Source organism: Echinops telfairi, unplaced genomic scaffold, assembly GCF_000313985.2.
Source record: "Echinops telfairi isolate 266 unplaced genomic scaffold, ASM31398v2 ScPeMD7_4;HRSCAF=17, whole genome shotgun sequence".
NCBI classification, from domain to species: Eukaryota; Metazoa; Chordata; class Mammalia; order Afrosoricida; family Tenrecidae; genus Echinops; species Echinops telfairi.
In genome coordinates, this window is record NW_022103900.1 from 163,344 (window position 1) to 182,158 (window position 18,815).

General features: G+C 43.0%; 1 protein-coding gene and 1 pseudogene across 1 annotated transcript in view; one reads left to right on the top strand and one right to left on the bottom strand.

The window, feature by feature from the left end:
* The first annotated feature begins 4,855 nt into the window (after positions 1-4,855).
* The window catches only part of OLA1 (Obg like ATPase 1), a 150,378-nt gene continuing 136,418 nt past the window's right edge, over positions 4,856-18,815 (top strand). The window contains exons 1-2 of the mRNA XM_004703730.2: positions 4,856-4,946; positions 6,296-6,396. Of these exons, the coding sequence (XP_004703787.1) occupies positions 6,296-6,396 (101 nt within the window). The 5' untranslated portion in view covers positions 4,856-4,946. The remainder of the gene's footprint in view (positions 4,947-6,295; positions 6,397-18,815) is intronic.
* LOC115872762 lies at positions 14,149-14,975 on the bottom strand (annotated as a pseudogene).

Consider the following 18,815-nt stretch of genomic DNA (forward strand, 5'->3'; position numbering starts at 1 on the left):
GTCACTGATTCCATTCACAATTTGCTGAGCTGTTTCCTTGAAAAACACTCCAGGAAGTGTTTTTCTTATGCAGCTGGTGTTTTTTCTTATACACACCTGATTTTGTTCTCATACCCATCTATGAGAGAACTTCAAAAGTTTGTGGTACAATTCCATTATCTTTTAATTACATTTTTCCATGAACTTTTTAAAGCCCTGGTGGCATACACGTTGGGCTGATAACTGCAAGGTTAGCCATTCAAAATCACCAATAGCAACTTGGGAGAAAGACAAGGTTTCCTGCTTCTATAAAGAGTTATAGTCTCTGAAATCCACAGGGACAGTTCTACCCAGTCCTAAAGGGTTGCCAGGAGTCGGAATCAACTTGACGGCAGTGGGTTTGTTTTTTTGTATAGTGCTTCTGGTATTAGATCATAGAAAGGGGAAAACGGTTAACACTACATGGTACATAATCAGAATTCCAGAATTTTCCAGATTATAGTTAAAGCATGGAGGTGTCTTTCCAAATATTTTACCAGGTTGATTTCGTAGCTATTTGTGGAATTATTTGTTTGTCTACCTGACTACATTTCAAGCTCCTAAAGGACAAGAATAATATTTATCTTGTTTACTGCTCCCAAACCCAGAACAATGCTTGGCATGGCTTAAGAGAATACATTTATATGAACAAAAAAAAAATGTGAATGTGTGATTATTTTCTGGACCCTGGCTATAATGTGATAGAAAGTTTAGTGTAGAGAGAGAGAAAAAAAATCAGATACAGGTAGCAGACAGAAAAATGCTATTTAATCTCTGTTGTTATTTTTAGGTGCAATTGTGTGGGTTCTGACTTACAGCAACCCCATGCGACAGAGCAGAACTTCTGCATATGGATTTCTAAGCTGTGACATTTATAGGAGCATTTTGGCAGGTCTTTCTCCCATGGGGCAGCTGAGTGGGTTTGAACCACCAGTCTTTTGATAAGTTTGCAGCTTTGCCCTAAACCATGGCATCACCAGTAATTCTATCTAAGGAACTCATTTATTTGCATGCTGTCCCCTTCCCTTGTAAAATTACTAGCAGGGCTTAATTTTCCTTCTCAGGGTGGCAATTACTGTTATTTTATGATGTCACACCTCTGACAGGTCTGGACAATTCTGACCAAAGTTATAGTCACATGCTGCAGAACTCTGGTGAATACATCATGGCTCCTATTTTCCTCTTTTTCTTCTGATCCCCTTGCTTTCTGGATTGCATTCCTGTCTCCAGTCCATTAGCTTTTACCCAGGATCAGTAAATTTTGGGATTTCCACCTGGACTATTATTTACTAAGGTTTAAATTACTGGCCACACACCACTCCCTAGATCCTTTGTGAACTTTGACTAACTCACTTGAACTCCAGTCATTGGCTGAAAGCGGGGAAGGAAAGAACAATTCAGAAAGCATAATGATAGTAAAGACTCTGGCTAATCCCTTCCCGCCCTCCACTGATCTTTCCTCAGTGGCAATCTTAGGTGCAATGGGCTCGGTGGGTGTCTTTTCATTCCCCTCTGGCAGAGAACTTTCCATTCTAGTTCACTCCTGAATGATTCCTCTCAAAATCAAACTCACTGCCACCTAGACAATACTGACTCATAGCCACTCTATAGGACCGGGCAGGCCTGCCCCTGAGTTACTGAGGCTGTAACTATTCAGGAGTAGAAAGCCCTTTCTCCTGAGAAGCAGCTGGTGATTTCAAAACCGCTGACCTTGCAGATGGCAGCCCAACGCATAACCACTACGTCATCAGAGCTCCAGCAATGCTTCTATGCTTCACTTAATCGCTGGACCCAACAGGTACGAAACAGATTTCACTTTGTGCAATAGGACCAAGGACATGTGTTCCATTACTCAAAGCTATCCGCCTCAATACCTGTGTGGCTGTATCTTCCTTTGCCATGCAGAAGAGTAGAGTAGCAGAGTCTCTGAATTTTACCTGCTTCATTAGTAGGACTAGGTGACTCTAACCTGCCTGGTCAAGGCCTATTAAACTCTCGGTAGAGCTTTACCTAAACTTGGTAGATCCCTTTTCTGGTGAATATGAATGGACCCCCTGGGAATATGACTTAACTGTGAGTGGGGAATGAAGTTTTGTTACCGGACCACTGTTAGCTCCAGCAATTGGCCACTCGGAAGCTCTGCCTGGCTCACTGAAATCTATGTGACCTGCTTTGTGAAAGCACTTGAAAGGTGGTCTAAAGTGCAGGGTAAGGAACATGTCACTGCAAATAGAGAAACTAGCCATTGACTCAAGGACTTGATAGTGTGAACTGAAGGGAAATGGGTAGATCTGAGCGATCTTGAGACTGAAGGAGTGGCTAGATTTTCCCAAAAGACAGTGGTAAGTTGAAGATGATTCTACTACTTCACTACTGGGGAATGTTTTCAATTAGTATTGGAGTGGCTGATTGCTGAGCAGAGAGGGCTCTTGGGGACTCTTAAGTTTTTGAAGTCATGGTTCCTCTCTGTGACTGCAAGCAGCACTGTGAACACGACTAAAGAAGTTTACTGTACTAAAACAGCAGTAATTACGCAGCTAGGGTTATTCATGAGAGTTATATTGATAATGGACATACAATGAAGGTTAGCTACCTTGTGTTTCATGCCCCAAGTCACTGCCACTAAGCCGATCCTGATTCAGAATGACCCTGTAATTTCTGAGGCTGTAAATTTTTATGGGAACAGGTAGACTGATTTTTTTCCCCAAGGAGCAGTTGGTGGGTTTGAACCTCTGACCTTGTGGTTAGCAGTCCAATGCTTACAGGACAGCACTACCAGGGCTCCTTTAGAGTGCACCCAGACACCTGTTTTATAAAAACATAGCTTCAGTGACAAGGGTGCTAGGTTGAGAGAATACTAATAGTAAATATTTATGAATGATATTAAGAAAAAATATTGCAAGTCAAAACCAAATCAAGGTGTCTGGGTTCTTGAGAATGCTCAAGATTACAGAAACAAAGCAAAACAAAACCTCTTTAATTTGCCTCAGTATACCACCTCATCCCAAAATCCAAATCACTGCCATCGAATTGATTCCAACTCATAGTGACCCTAAAAGGCAGAGTAGAACTCCTCCTTTGGGTGTCCAGGGCTATACATTTTTAGGAGAGCACCTGGAGCAGCAGGTGGGCTTGAACTACTGACCTTGCAGTTAGCAGTTCAACACTATGACCGTCACTGCTACCAGGGCTCCTGGGACTAAGGAAAGCTTTAATGCAATTTTTACTATGAATAGTAATTCAACTGCTGCTCATAGGAGTTTCTATTAGAATTCTGATGGAAAGAAACAAGAAATTTCTTTTAAAAGTTAAATTTTGATTCAAAATGTAGCTTTTGCCATTTACTAGTTGTATGAATTCATCCAAAGTACTTAATCTTTCTCAAATTTTCCCTGTTTCTAACATGGAATAGCAACTAATTGGTCTCCTTTCCTTAATCAACAACTCATCTTCTCTTTGGAAGAATCTTCTAGTGTTACATTTTGGGGAACAAGTATTGTAGTAATTGTAACAACCCCTAGAATACCAACTGAGGACTTCTAAGACAAGCTCAGGATGTAGTCAGTAAATGCCAATGTGATGGGATGAGACCCGAAAATTAACTACAGCTACTATTTACGAGCTTTTGCTTTATGTTGTGACAAACTGCAGTCACATCATCTCACTTCATCTTCATAACTTTGGGAGGTAGATTCCTATAGTCTTAGTCTATGGATGAGAAATTGAAGACCTGAGATTGTTACCTGTGTCTTCCACATTCCAAAGACCCTAGTTCTCAACCGCACAGAGAAAAGGGGGGAAACAGTCCCTCTTACAAGCATTCAGGGATACAGTGAGCGCAGAGGACCAGTGTAACCTAAGCTTCCTTTTGTTGTTTTTGGGTCAGTGAGTCAGTTCGGACACATAGCGACAACAGAATGAAGCATCCCTTTTCCATCCTCACAATAGCTCCTATGCTTGGGCCCATTGTTGCAGCCACTGTATTAATCCATCTCCTTGAGGCCCTTCCTCGTTTTAGCTGCTCCTCTACCAAGCATGATGTCCTTCTCCAGGGACTGGTCTCTCCTGACAACATGTCCAAGTGTGTAAGATGAAGTCTAGCCATCCTTACCTCTAAGGAGCACTCTGGCCATACTTCTTCCAAGACACATGGGTTTGTCCTTATAGCCGTCTATGCTGAAAGGTCAGCATTGAGAAACATCCGGCCGCTCCAAGTACTGCTCCTGAACACAGTTGCAGTCTCAGAAACTCAAGGGGCAGCGCTATCCTGGCCTATAGAGTCGCTGTGAATTTAAATGCAAAGCTTTCTTTTACATAACCCCTTTTCCTTTGCGAAAGCTTATTTAACACCTTCTTACTCGTCTGGATTGACTGAAGAAATCGTTATAGAGAAAGGATGGTGGCTGGGCTCCTGGTCCCGGAGGATCTAGGCAGGCAGCCAAGCAAGTCCACCTAGGTTAGCTAGTTCAAGCGGGTGGTCACAGGTAACAGGTTCAGCGGGTGACGTCGGGGCGGCAGGCCTGCGAGTGTGCGTGTGCCAGGGCGCAGGGTACGCGGCAGGACGGAAGCAGCGATCAGAAGCTGAGCAGCGCCACGTGCCAATAGAAGCAGCAGACGCACACGCGCCAAGCTCCGCGGGAGTCGCCTCGAGTCTCCGCCCACTCAGCCCCCGCCTCCCGCGGCAGGCTGAGCCAATGGGCGGGGCGAAAGGGCACGCGGGGCGGGGCTGGGTGCGCAGGGCGGGGCACGCGGCCTGCGCGCAGGTGCCGCCCAGCTCCTGGCCCGCCCATTCCGCCGCCGTCGTGCGTGCAGCTGGGCGGAGGGGTTGGGCCTGCGCGCTCTCCTCCTTCCTCCCCGCCTCCCGCTGCCGGCAGTGCTGGTCTCCTGCCGTCGTCTGGGACCTCGAGTCCTTGCCCGTCCGGAGCACGGTGAGGCCCTCCGGGAGCCCGCAGGCCTGCTTTCCGCCTCGCCTTCGGCGCCCGCGCCGGTTGTCCGGAGACTGGCGGGAAGCCCGGGACGGGTGACCGGGATGGGGCGAGGGAAGCAGGCGGCGTGGGGTGTGTGGATGAATGAGGCGCTCTCGGACTAGGCCGCGCGTCCCGGGAGTGGCCCACGCTTCACCCCGGCGCGCCCAGGGGAAGAGCCTTCTCTGGAGTCCGGGACCATCAGTGGCCCTGTCCGGAGGGCGGAGGTATTGGGTGGGCGCCCGCTTTGGCCATGCTGCCGTCCACCCCTTGGTGGGAGGCCAGCCTCTGCCCCTGCAGCTGTGCTTCCGCGGCCTGGGGCTTGACCAGGAACAGGTGGAAAAAGGGAGCCTCGGAGTCAGGGAACCGAGGCTGAAAGATCACTTCAGGCTCAGGGCACTCCCAGCGTGGCCTCAGCGGGGGTGTACAACTCGAGCCAGCAGACAGGGACAGTTGTAAGTCTCATCTCCTGGAAGGTGAGATTAGCAGTCCTCGTGGGTTGCGTTTTCAGGAACAAGCCGGGCTTTATTCTGCATGGAAGAACTTGGAGCCAGGGACTGAGAAAGTTTGGACTTTTAACTCCAAAGGATTAGTCGGTTTCTCTATGACTGTAACCAAGGTGTAGATTTCAGAGATTGGTTAATGGTTATTGAAAACTCACCAGCATTACTTAGCAAAGTGGAGGGACTTACTGACAGACATGTGTTCATCCTTAGCCTTGTGAAAACTGGGGGCTTGGAGGGAATGACGGAAAATAGATTTTAGGTAATAGAAGAATGGTTTGGTGGGAGGTGACTTGGCTGCTGATAGTTCTAGAATGGATTTTTCTTTAATACTTAAAAAAAAATCTGTGTCCCTGGTTCCCAGTATTTTCTTTTATATAACCATATGTCCTACTTCTCTTAATCTAGAACCATTGCAAATAAAGTGTTTTGTAAACAGCCTGATTGGAGGATTGGTAACTAAAGTTTATTTTTTTTGTGGCCAGCGTCATATATTTCTATATCATTCTTTCCAGGACTTCCCTGCAGTGACTGTTTTGACAGCCATTAAAATCACACTGGTTTACAGAACTTTTTTGTTTTGTTTGGTTGTTTGTTTAACAAAAAACCAAAATGGATCTTAGTCTTGTGTCAGTGCTGGGTTGACAGCAGGCGGATTCATAAAGTTGGTGGGATGGTGGACTATTCCCAGGGAGTTTTTCATCTGTTTTTCAGTGCTATCAGCAGCCCCATACGTTTTATATGATGAAATACATTTTTGGTCAATGGAGATATCAAAAAATGTTGTTCATACTTGTTTTGACATTTCAGATGCCCCCCAAAAAGGGAGGTGATGGAATCAAACCACTCCCAATCATTGGAAGATTTGGAACCTCCCTGAAAATTGGGATTGTTGGATTGCCAAATGTTGGGTAGGTGAACATTGGACTTTTTTCACTCTTGTGCTTGAGTGGTGCAAATGGATTATGCTTGGCTACTAAAGAGAAAACTGGCAGTTCAAATCCATTTAGTAACTCCATAGAAGAGAGACCTGGTGATGTAAGTACATCATTGCTGTTGGGTTGAGTAGCACCCTGCCACATTTTTCTACTGCGGGGAGACTGGTAGGTTTGAACCAGCAACCTATTGGTTAGCAGTCAAGTGCTTAACCACGGTGCCACCAGAGCACCTTTATAAGATTGCAACCATTGAAAAATCCGTGTGAGTTAGAATTAACCTAATGGCAATGGACGTGGCTTTTTGGGCTTGGGGAACTCGTAATTAAGTTGAAATTGAGGTCAAGAAGCTAGGAAGCTGGAATATTTTGTTGTAAAGCTAGGTTTAGTTTAGATGCGGTTTTATTTTTGGTTTTCTAGCCAGATACTGAAGAACTCTGGTGGCACAGTGGTTAAAGTGATCAGCTGCTAACCCAAAGGTCAGCAGTTTGAAGCTCTTAGCTCCTGGGGAGAAAGCTGTGGCAGTCAGCTTCTACTCTGTCTTCTAGGGTCACTGCAAGTCTGAATTGACTCAGTGGTAATCTGCATAATTTGGATTTGAGTACACAGATAATGTGTTGGAAAGAACTAACTACATTGTTTCACTAAATTCAAGAAGCAATGAGAGTCAGCACATCAAGTTGAACCCACCACTATCATTGAGTCAATTCTGCTTCCTAGCAACTCTTGTCTAGTGTAAAACACAAAAACAAAACACTCACTGCCTTCGAGTTGATGCTGCCTTATGACGACCCTATAGGACAGGATAGAGCTGCCCCTGTGGGTTTCTGAGACTAGAACTCTTAATGGGAGTAGAAAGCCTCCTCTTTCTGCTGCTTACATAGATAACATTGGTTCCCATGGATAACAGTTATTTGGTCTACTGCCCACTGGGGAAAAAAATTAGTCAACATGTTGGCAATTAAAAAATTTCATGCTGTAACCCATAATCCAGAATAAAGTGCAGGTGCTAACCTTTGCAGCCCCTTTGGATTGTTCCAGCACTGGTTGGGTTTGTGCCATCCACTTTGGGAAACACTGTTATGTAGGGTTTCGGTGGGTATAAATGTATGGGAACAGATTGCCTCATCTTTTCCCTACCAAGTGGTTGGTTGGTTTGAAACGCCAACCTTGCGGCCAGTAGTCTGACATGATAAGCTCCACAAGTCACCCCAGCTCCTTATCCAGATGACCAGGACCAGTGATACTTGCTTGAAACACTGTTGGGAGACACACAGTACTGAATTGAAATGGAATTGAGTGCAAGGAGCCTTGGTGGTGCAACAGTTAAGCACTTGGCTGCTAACCCAAAAGTCGACAGTTCAAACCCACCAGGTGGGTCTGCAAGAAAGACTTGGTGATCTGCTCCTGTAAAGATTACAGCCAAGGAAACTCTGGGGACAGTTCTGCTCTGTCACAGGTCACGTGGGGTCACTCTGAGTCAGTATCGGCTAGATGGCACTGAACAACAATAACAACACCTATCAGTGCTGACTCGCTATGTGGTCCTGCCTACGCAGGCTACTCATGGCCGTGTAGTCAGATACGCTAGGAAAATATTGGAAAGCCCTGTTATAAATTTGAGTCGACTTTTGGGGGCTCAGAGGTCAGATGACTAAATTTCTAATGAGGGAGGTGACGATTTTGAATTTATTATTGGAACTTGGTAGACTAAAAAGGAAAGTACTTGTCATATTATCTATCATTCAGTTAAATCTGAAAGTTGTGAAAGTGAAAAAAAATGTTTCCCCATGTTTTCAACTGAAAACATTTATTTACAAATAAAAAGTGATATTCATGTGGAGCTTATCATGTAAATGTGTATGTCTGCATGTTGAGGCTGAGCATCAGGATACTATACTGAGAGCAAGCAGAGGAAGCACCACTGTTACTCATAGAAATCACGCAGGAAACAATAAGAACAGGTTCCCAAAGGGACACGCTTACTCTTGACCACATCACTCACATCCATTCATAGGTTGCTGGGCTTGGTGGTACAGGTCAGATGTGGTGTTCATGTAACTGCTGCCTTTGGCTACCACCGTGCTTAGATGGGCTGTGTAGACTCCTTAGGCTTCTGCTTTGCCATTGGACCTCACTGGTCTCTGATTCCTAGCAACTACCCAGGCCAGTCTCTTGCCATTTCACTACATTGCATCATACTGCCCTGGGTAGGGAGGTATGTGGGATCTGCGGAGGGCACACTCAATTCTCTCTTGCCCAGCTCAGGTAGGTTTTACAGTTCATTTAGCTCTGCTGGAAACCTGACAAGCTATAGGAATATCCATGCACGGATTTTCCAAGGCAGCCCTGGTATTGGGTACACTCAGGCCTGTGCCCTGAATTGGCAAGGGTTATAGTTTTGTTTTTTAAACTCTGTAGGCAAGCCTGCTAGAAAACACTCAGCTCTTACTCTGGGTAGTCACATTTGCTGCTGCACTCTTACTGTCTTGTAGCATCTTCAGAGCTACAACTCTCTCTTCTGGGTCTAGGAGGTTCTCAGCACAGGGACCTTGATCCAGATTCCACTTAACCTCTGTGAGATTGTCCTTTTTATAACGGCACTCCTTGTCATTTTAAAAACATGATCCTCCCAGCAGAACTCTGAACTGACTAATTCTTTGGTAGACCATCAGCTACTCAATTTGCATAGTAAACTAGCCAATCCTCTGTTGAATTGTAAGCTGCTCAATTTGCATAGTAAACAGACCAATCCCTTGCAAGACTTGCCTCGCCAGTCATTTTGGGAATAGTTAGAAGACCATCGCTAGAAAGACCATGTAAAAGCAATTCACTGCACTGCACAGTCTCTCCTGGAGCTGGAGAGGTTTGCATTTTGAAGGAGCTTCCTGCTGTGATATAGGCTGCTTGCATAGTAAGACTAAGTAGGGAGTGGAAACATAAGCAAAACAAATAATTAAGCAAAGTACTATAAGGTGCTGTCAATACACTTGAAAGCAAGATATGATCATTATGTGTGTTGTGAGCTTTATTGCACTAGTAAGCGTGACATGGTTTGTAGATATTAACATACTTCTCTTATTCTTGAGCCACTGCAGTCAGTGCAACTTGACTTTAAATGTGCTACTTAAAAATGGCCATCTTAAGCATTAACTATCTTAGCTTTTTGATAATAGATCAGAACCAATATAGATGAAAATAATTTAAAATACTTAGTTATCAAAGCAAAAAATGCGCTGTTTTTGCTTTTAAATTAAATATCCGTGCCCCCTTTTCATGGAGGCATAATTTGCAAGCAATACAGTTTACTACTTTTTAGGGATATGGTTTAATGGATTTTCGCAACTGCATTTAGCTGTAAATACTTCATTTTATAGAATGATTTATTTGTATGCAACACGAATTCTGGTCATTTTAAACAAGCAAAAGAGGTTTATTGGGAGAATAGAACTGAAGGAGTTGAAGAGCCAGGTCTCTGCCAGGCCTGGGGCAAGACGGTACTGCCAGACCTGAGTCCATGTGGAGCGCAGACACACAAATACCTGAATATCTGGGTGTTTCTCATTTCCAGCTGCCTTTTCTGTGATCCAGATGCTTAGTGGAGAGAGCCTGACTGGACATGTTTACCTCTAAATTCAAAACCCAAAATTAAACCCACTGCCAGTGAGTGGATCCCAACTCAGAGTGGCCCTATTGGACAGTAGGACTGATGCTCACGGGTTCTGACATTGTAAACCTTTATAGGAGCAGGCAGCCTCGGCTTTCTTCCTAGAGTGGCTGGTGGGTTTGAACGGCTGATCTTGCGGTTGGCAGCCCAGTACTTAACCCACTGTGCCACTAGTGCTCCTATTTTTCAATGACCAAACCCACTGCCATCGAGTCTATTCCAACTCACAGCGAACTGACCAGACAGGGTAGAATTTCTCTTGTTAGTTTCCGAGACTCTTAACTATACAAAGTCAAAAGCCCCAACTTTCATCCGAGGAGTGGCTGGTGGTTTCGAACTAATGAACTTTCAGTTAGCAGCAGCCCAGTGGGTAACCACTATGCCACCAAGGTTCCTTACATCTACTAAAATAGAAGGAGTTATCTAAAGGATAGTCTTTTGATAAAAAGTAAGGATGTTCAATAATAAACCATCAAAAGCAATCTCTTGGTTTTGAGAATGCTGGGCCTTAGGCTGTTAACAACAAGGTCAGCAGTTCAAATCTACCAGCAGCTCTGTGGGAAGAAGATGAAGAAGCTATCTGCTGCCATAAAGATGTACAGTCTCTGAAACCCAAAGGGGCAGTTCTACTCTGTCCTATAGGGTTGCTGTGTGTTGGAATCTGCTTAATGGCACTCAGCTTGGTTTGATGCATATAGGGCTAACTTCTTAATATTTTTCAGACTGAACTTAAAATATTTATAGCTAATGAAAGCTGATATTTCTTGGATACTATTAAACTAGTATCCTCAGCACTTTATATGTATTACCTAATTTATGATCTAATTTATTCAACTGTTTTAACACTTCCTGACAATGGAATTTAAATTCGTTTGCATAAAGAGTTTGTTCTTATAGTTGCAGTTCTAGCTCCTAGACTAGTGTTGAGGAACGAATAAACATTGAGTAATAAGATATGGATATATAGGGGCAGGTGAATGGACTATCTCTTCTCCCCCTCACCCCCCTTTAAGATATGTAGGCTTCATGGTAAAGGAGACATGTTTCAGTGGCCACTTTTTTCTCCCCCAATGACCACTTTTAATGAAGTAGAAAATACACCAAAGTAGGAAGATGAAGGTTTAGTCTGTAGTTTTTGTTCTGCCTTTTCTTACCAAAATGGCTCTAGGACAGCGGTTCTCAACCTTCCTAATGCTGCGACCCTTTAATACAGTTCCTCATGTTGTGGTGACCCCCTAACCATAAAATTATTTTTGTTGCTGCTTCATAACTGTCATTTTACTACTTTTATGAATCGGGCAACCCTTGTGAGAGGGTTGTTCAATCCCCAAAGGGGTCGCGACCCACAGGTTGAGAACCGCTGCTCTAGGAGTTAGCTTCTCTTGGGCCACAATTTATGGTCCGTGTGAGCCTTGGAGGATGTTCCAGACTTTACATCTGTCATTGGACAGTTCTTATTGTGATTGTTCATATTAGATTAGAGAATGTTGTTGCTGTGGTTATGTGCCATTCCGTTGTTGTTGTTGTTTTAACTCAATGATCCTAAGTCCCACCTGTGAAACATTGCCTGCCTGATCCTGCGCCATCCTCACATTTATTCCTTGAGCCCATTGTCGCAGCATCTCATTGAGCGTCTTCTTTTTTGTTGACGTTCTCGTCTACAAAGTGTGATATCCTTCGCTAGACACTAGTCCTTTCTGATAACATGCCCAAAGAATGAGAGAGAAAATCTTGCCATCATTTCTTCCAAGGAGTGTTTTGACTGTACTTTTTCCAAGATAGATTTGTTTGCTCCTTAGGAAGTTCATGGTATTCATTATTCTTTGCCCACACTATAATTCGAATGCATCCGTTTTCCAGTCTTCCTTATTAATTCTCCACCATTCACATGCATACGTAGCAATTGAAAATACCTTGGCTGCCCTGGGTCAGGCAAATTTTAGTTTTCAAAGTGACATCTTGGCCTTTTCACACAGAAGTTTCCTTTGTCATGTAAATGGAAATTTGCAGTCATAGATTACTATAGTGGCTCTGCTTTTCAAAGTCCTCAGGCCCCCAAGCTCTCCTTGCACTGTGGTCTGGAATCTCCAGGTTGTGGTCCTCATCCTCATGTCCAAGGTACTGGTGAATTCCTGGCAGAAGGTTATCTGAAAGGTCAGAGGCTAAAGGACTCACCAAAGGTCTTTTGGGGTTTTTGTCACAGTGTACTGTGTCCTATATACCATTGTATAGCATTTGTTCCCAACAATTTAGCTGTAAGGAGGCTAGGAAATGTCTTTATTTTGATGGCCATATGCTCATTTAGATCTGTTACCTTGGAAGCAGGCGAGCATGGGTTTTGGGGAACAACTAGTATGTATACTCTGCTCTCAGTACTCCACAGCTGCCCAGGGGAGTCATTGTATTGGTTAGCTGATTTCTCTTGCAGTGTACTTTGGTTGGTTCTACAACTCACCTCTCAATTTGCCTGAAACCAATCAGTGACCCTTTTTTTTTTTCTTTTTAATACTCTTAAAATTTGTGAGTTAGGTGAGGATTTTAAATTTCATATAATCAGTTTTGTAGTTGACAGTTTAAACTACTTATCAAATGCGCCAGTCGCTTACCCTACCCCTCCTCCTCTCGTCCCCTTTCTTGTGGATTCCATCTTCCCATTCATCCAAGGTCATACCTCTCAACCTTCTTGCAGCACAAGACCTCTTTAAAGTGGGCAAATAGCTGTGCAAGAACTCTTCACAATCTTGAAAAGCAAGAATGCTACTTTGAGGACTAAAGTGTGCCTGACACAAGCCATGGTATTTTCAGTTGCCTCATTGCATGCGAAAGTTGGACATTGAATAACGAAGACTGAAGAAGAATCGTGTTTAAATTGTAGTCCTGGTGAAGAATATTGAAAACCATGGACTGCCAAAAGGACAAACATCTTGGAAGAAGGCTAGAATACTCCTTAGAGCAAAGGATGATGAGACTCATCTCACATATTTTAAATAAGTTGTCAGGAGATCAGTCCCTGGAGAAGGGCATCGTGTTTGGTGAGGTAGAGGGGCATCAAAAAAGAAGACCCTCAATGAGATGGATTGACACAATGACTGTACCAACAGACTCAAGCATAGGGCAGTTGTGATGAGGGTGCAGTGCCAGGCAGTGTTTTGCCCTGTTGTATGTTGGGTCTCTGTGGCTTGGAACCAGCTCAATGCACCTAACAACAGCAACAACTGCAAAGCACGATAATCCTGGCCCAGCCAGATTGACCCCAAACCTTTTGTATATGGCTTATTTCACTTAGTTTTCCTAATTGTCAGGATGGCGGAGGGATGGATACTGTTTCCCTCTGTTGTATATAGAGTCACATGTGCAACTCAAACTTCATTCTCTTTTTTATGACTTATATTCTACAGTGTGCCCGTAACAAAAGCATGTGAAAGTTGGAAAATAAACAAGATAGAAGAAAAATCGATGTGTTTGAACTGTGGCATTGAAGAATATCACATATAACAAAAATCAAATAAGTCCGTCTTTGGTGATAGATGTATAGTCAGGATATTGTTGATTGGACTTCGTCCACTTACTTTTGGAAGAGCCATCAGGAAAGACTAACTGCTAAAAGAAGATGCCATGAGTCATGTTTGATGAAGGAAGGGCTCAGTGTTTATCCTTTCTTGGTACCTCAAACTGGTTCTTGTTCATATCTGTTACAACAAGTTAGTATGCCTTTATGTTGTGCACACATTTTGAAATCTATGCATACATTTTTCATAATAGGCATTTTCTATGAGCTTTTTGAAGACCCCATGTATTAGTCTTAGTGCTAAAATGTGATCTTTCTAAGCATTCTCACATTCTATACATTATTCTAGTCAGTAATCTGAACTATTTCAAACAGTGTATGAGTACTGAGAATTACCCTCCTGCTTTTTCGGTGTTTCTTTTCTCTGTCCTGTGGAGATTGAATTTACTTATACACAACCAGTATTCAGCGTGTGTGTATAATATATATTAGATATATATTGGAGAATTTACTAACGGCCCTGGTAGACACAGTTCCACTTCCCCACTCCCTGCTATGTACCTCCTTGGCCCTTTGCTTAGATGCCAAAGAGCCAGGCATTGGTGCGGCCACGCGGAGACTGGTGAAGGCCTTGAAGTCCCTCTCGTCTTGGGTGATGACCTGGGCTTTCTTCTTGTAGACGTTTTGGTTGTGCAAAATAGGTCCAGTCAACTGCACGGCCAGTTTGCGTTCCTCTGCAGAGCTGTCTCCCATCTTGAGGGCCGAGGCCTCCCAGGGGAGTAGGATGAGCTCGGAGCGATGTTCCTTCACCTGTTGCATATTGGCCTCCTGGGGTCCACCGAATGCCGATAGTGCAGGCTACTGGCTTGTGGACGCTGGCCATCCTCTGCTCTTCCAGGCTGAAACCCTAGCTAGCCCAGACTTTGGTGTGATAGCGCATTGTAGGGCAGGGCACGCCGGGCAGGCCTGCGGATCTCCTGCGCCGGCTGGTTGAACCATGCGGACACCTGCCGTTGCCAGCCCTTGTGGAAGTGGAGCTTCAGGATCATGCCATTCCGGCTGGGCACCAGGGCTTCCTATGGCTCTCCTCCACGTGGAACGGCCGAGCGGAAAGAGAGCGGGTCCGCAGTGCCTCAGCCATGTTCCTGTAGGTACTTTAGGGTCCTTTCTGTAGGTTTTCAGAGTTCTCTCTCCGTGCCTCCTCCCCTCGGAAGGAGTTCCACTCCATTGTGCTGTCCTGTAAATTCTAGCTACTTTGGTCTTCTTGAACTCGCATCTCAGTCCACTCAGCTTGCTGTGCGGGGAGCGTCTGTGTGGTTTACCTTTTCCTGTGCTGTGCATTCGGGACCACTTGTATGCAGTAGGGCGAGCTTTGTTCATTGGTTCTGCTCTCAGTACTGCACATTGTTTTCTGTCTGTAAATTTTTTTCTGGTTGTTTATTTTTTTACTACTATGTAAACCATCGAGCTTCACCGTTTTTCCCGCTAATGTTCTTTTTCTCTTACAGTATATACTGCTATGTTGGATTTAGACCTTGTGTCTATTAAGTCTTCTCCTGTGTATACACATTTCTTAGTCTTTATTTTCCATGGATTTTTTTTTATGGTTATAAAATTTTTATTCACTTTTTTGGCTGATGGCAATGATGAGTAATTTTTTAAATTATGGTAAATATGTAGTCATAAAACATTCTCCAGTCTTCACATGTAGAGTTCAGTGCCTTTCACGTTTTTAAAATTGCTGGTGAAAAGATAGCTAAGCAAGCCCTATAACTGCACAAGTTCCACATGTACAATGAGCGGCGTCAGTACGTTCTGGGAGTTGTATCACTGTTCCTGCTCTCCTTTTCTCTATTCTGCTGCCACCCTTACATTTGGTGCTTCCTAGGCAAAACCTCCCGTCCCCATTTCCTCCTAACCTCCCTTGACGTACCCCCGAGAAGCCTTCAATCCAGTTCCTGTTTCTTAGGTTTGCCTAGCATGGATTTCATATACAGAAAAACATAACAAACAAACAACAACACCTACCAACAAAGTAAAAGAGAAAAACTTCAATAGAAAAGAAAGCAGAACGTATTAAAAAATATAGAACAAATTTAAAATGGGTCCATGTGGAGATCAGATGATAAGGTGTTAAATTTTAATTTAACTTTGTCTGTAATAATTGTGTATTGTTTTGCCAGTTGACTTTGATGTCCTTTGAGACTCTGGTCCTGAGCCCCCAAGCCCAGTGCCTCATTCCCTTACATGGCCTTTGGCTGTGGCTCAGCAGATCTTATAATATACCCTGTATCCTCTACTAATATTTACAGGTGCATTTTTAGCACATGTAATAAATACATTTGTAGAAATGTCATGTGTCAGACCTACATATATTTGTGAGAATAGCCCCATTACTGCCTCCCCCCCCACACCTGTTCAATTTATGTGTCAGATCACTTTAAACAGTTTTTTTATGTCTAGAAAGTTTTGAAACGACATCTTACTTTTCCCATGCGTTAGAGTGTGTTATAGAAATGGTTAGCTAAAAATAGTGCTGTGATAGCCCAATATTGGAATTTTAACTACCAAGACATATAGTAATTCTGTCTATATGGTTTTAGATATGATATCTATTCATTGGTATTTTTTTATTCTAGCAAAATATATAATTTCTAAAATAAAATGGTTAGGTCTCAAGCAGAGGGAGCATACATTAAGTCTAGTAGCAGTATATTTTTTCTTAATGCTGTTACTGATGGAATAATATTTATGATAACCTGCTCTTACATGAAATAAATACTTTTAATTTTGAATTCTTTCTCCTATTTTCAAACTTTAATAATAACCTTAAGGATCTAAACATGTGTGTGTATGTGTAAAAAAATCCTCATTTCATAAAACGTCTTATGGCTTTAACTCTAACACCCCAGGCTTCAGCCAGACTTTAAATTCTTGGCTTTTGCAAGATTTTTTTTTTTTAAATCGGTTTGAATAGATCAAAATGTCTTGCCTTGACACTGAAGCCTACAGTAATCCTTAGAAACTTCTCTTGTTCCCTCTTTTTACTTTTTAGGTCTACAAAGCTATTGGAAGGTAAGGGAAGTTGGGTTTTAAAGTTCACGTGTAAGATGAGACGAGCTGTGAAAATGGAGATTTGTCTTCCAAGTTTAGTTTGACAATAAGAATTTTTTCCCTAGAGATAATGGGGCTTTCTTTTGTTACATTTTACTTTATGGTATTATGTAAAGGATAAACTTTTTTGTTATAAAATGTTTAATTTTGTCCTGGTGGCCAGTAAAAAACATTATACTTAATAATAGCCATAACCTTGAAGAAAGAAAAGGCACAAAAAATCTCCATAAACTCTTTATGGCCTTCTCACTGTTACAGTTCATCTGACTGGTAATAGAATGAACTGGTTTGAATCTACGGTGTACAAAAGTGCAATAGCACTTTAAAAACAATGTCTAAATTGTGAATTGGGTGGGGGTTTTATATTTCAGATCATCAATTGTGTATCCAGCAGTTATCAAACCACCCAATAGCTTATCCTAACCCCTCTCCCTTTTTCTTTTTCCTCATTTTATTAGGGGTTCATACGACTCTTATCACAATCCATACATACATCAATTGTGTAAAGCACATTTGTACATTCATTGCCCTCGTCATTCTCAAAACATTTGCTCTCCACTTAAGACCCCCGGCATTAGGTCCTCATTTTCCCCCCTCCCTCCCCGCTCCCCACTCTCTCATGAGCCCTTGATAATTTATAAATTATTATTTTGTCATATCTTGCCCTGTCCGATGTCTCCCTTCACCCACTTTTCTGTTGTCCATCCCCTAGGAGGAGGTCACATATAGATCCTTGTAATCAGTTCCCTCTCCCTTTTTTATCTTCTCCCTCTTGTGGATTCCTGTCCTTCATACAAGTTAGTACCTGTCAACACTCTCCACGCTCTTTCCCTCCTGCAAACCCTCCAAATTCTGTTTCCTTTGACATGAAAGTCTTTTCCCCCCTTCTTTAGAGCAGTGGTCTTATACAACATTTGTCGTTTTGTGCTTGGTCCAATTCACTCAGCATGAAACTGTCCTCTAAGCCCATCCTGCCATGAGGTGCTTCATGGGCTTATCATCGCTTTTTAGTGATGCACAGTATTCCATTGTGTGTATGCTCAAAGCTTCTTTATCCGTATTCTACTGATGGGCACTGAGTTTACTTCATCTTCTTGCTGTGGTGAACAGGGTTGCAGTGAACATGGATGTGCATATGTCTGGGTGGGCTGTGGCTCCTCTTTACTGGATAGACCCAGCCAAGGAATTGCTGAGTTGTCTGGAATTTCTGTTCAGCAGCACTTGATTTTTGTCTCCACAGTGTTTCATCAGTGTTTAAATTAGTGACCATAGGTAAATTTGTTTTCTTTTTGGTAAATTTGTTTTCATTACTGCTGTTACACCGTTATTCTATAATATTTTCATTACAGAGATGTCTTTTAGTTACATTTCAGGTAAGTCAAGACTTGTGGACTTTCGAAGGGGGTCACCTATCATTTTTTATTTTTTGAGGAGGTATGGAGAGTGGACCCTTCTAGGTCACTGAGCCACTGTGCTCGTGGGTAGCTTTCCTTCTTGGGGGAAATGACAGGAGAAGAAAACTTGTCATGTGCTGAGGTCCTCCCAGACTCCCTCCAGGTGCTCTGCGGGTCTCTTTGTTCCTGACAGCACCTTCCATAGGTGTAAAGCCTGGTTCTCGCTTCTCCTCTGCCTAGGATGAAAGTAACCCATGAGGGTGCCTGACTTCACTGAAGTTTTGCCCATTTTCAGAATCCTAGCTCCTCCTCTTATTGCCTCACCAGCTGCTTTTGTGGCTCCCAACTAATGATTGCTGTAGTCTGGTGGAGACTCATGTTTGTTGTTAGCTTCTGCACCTCACCCAGGAACAGAAATTCTACCCCCCACTACTATCTTGACTAATGGAGAAATCTGGTTTATCCTATACAATTTTCCAGTGTCTGGATTGTTTAATAGGTTCCTCTGGCCTCTATTTTCTCTAAACTGGTAGTAATATCTAAAGACTTGATCAGATTAAGATTTAATTTTTTTTTTGTCAGAATACTTAAAAGATGATGTATATACCGGGGAGGAGGGCTTTAAAAAGTTTGTGGCAAATGTGTATTATGAAAAAAACGTGGAGATCAAATGATTTGAGAATGAGGGTAACAGATGTACAAATGTGCATTA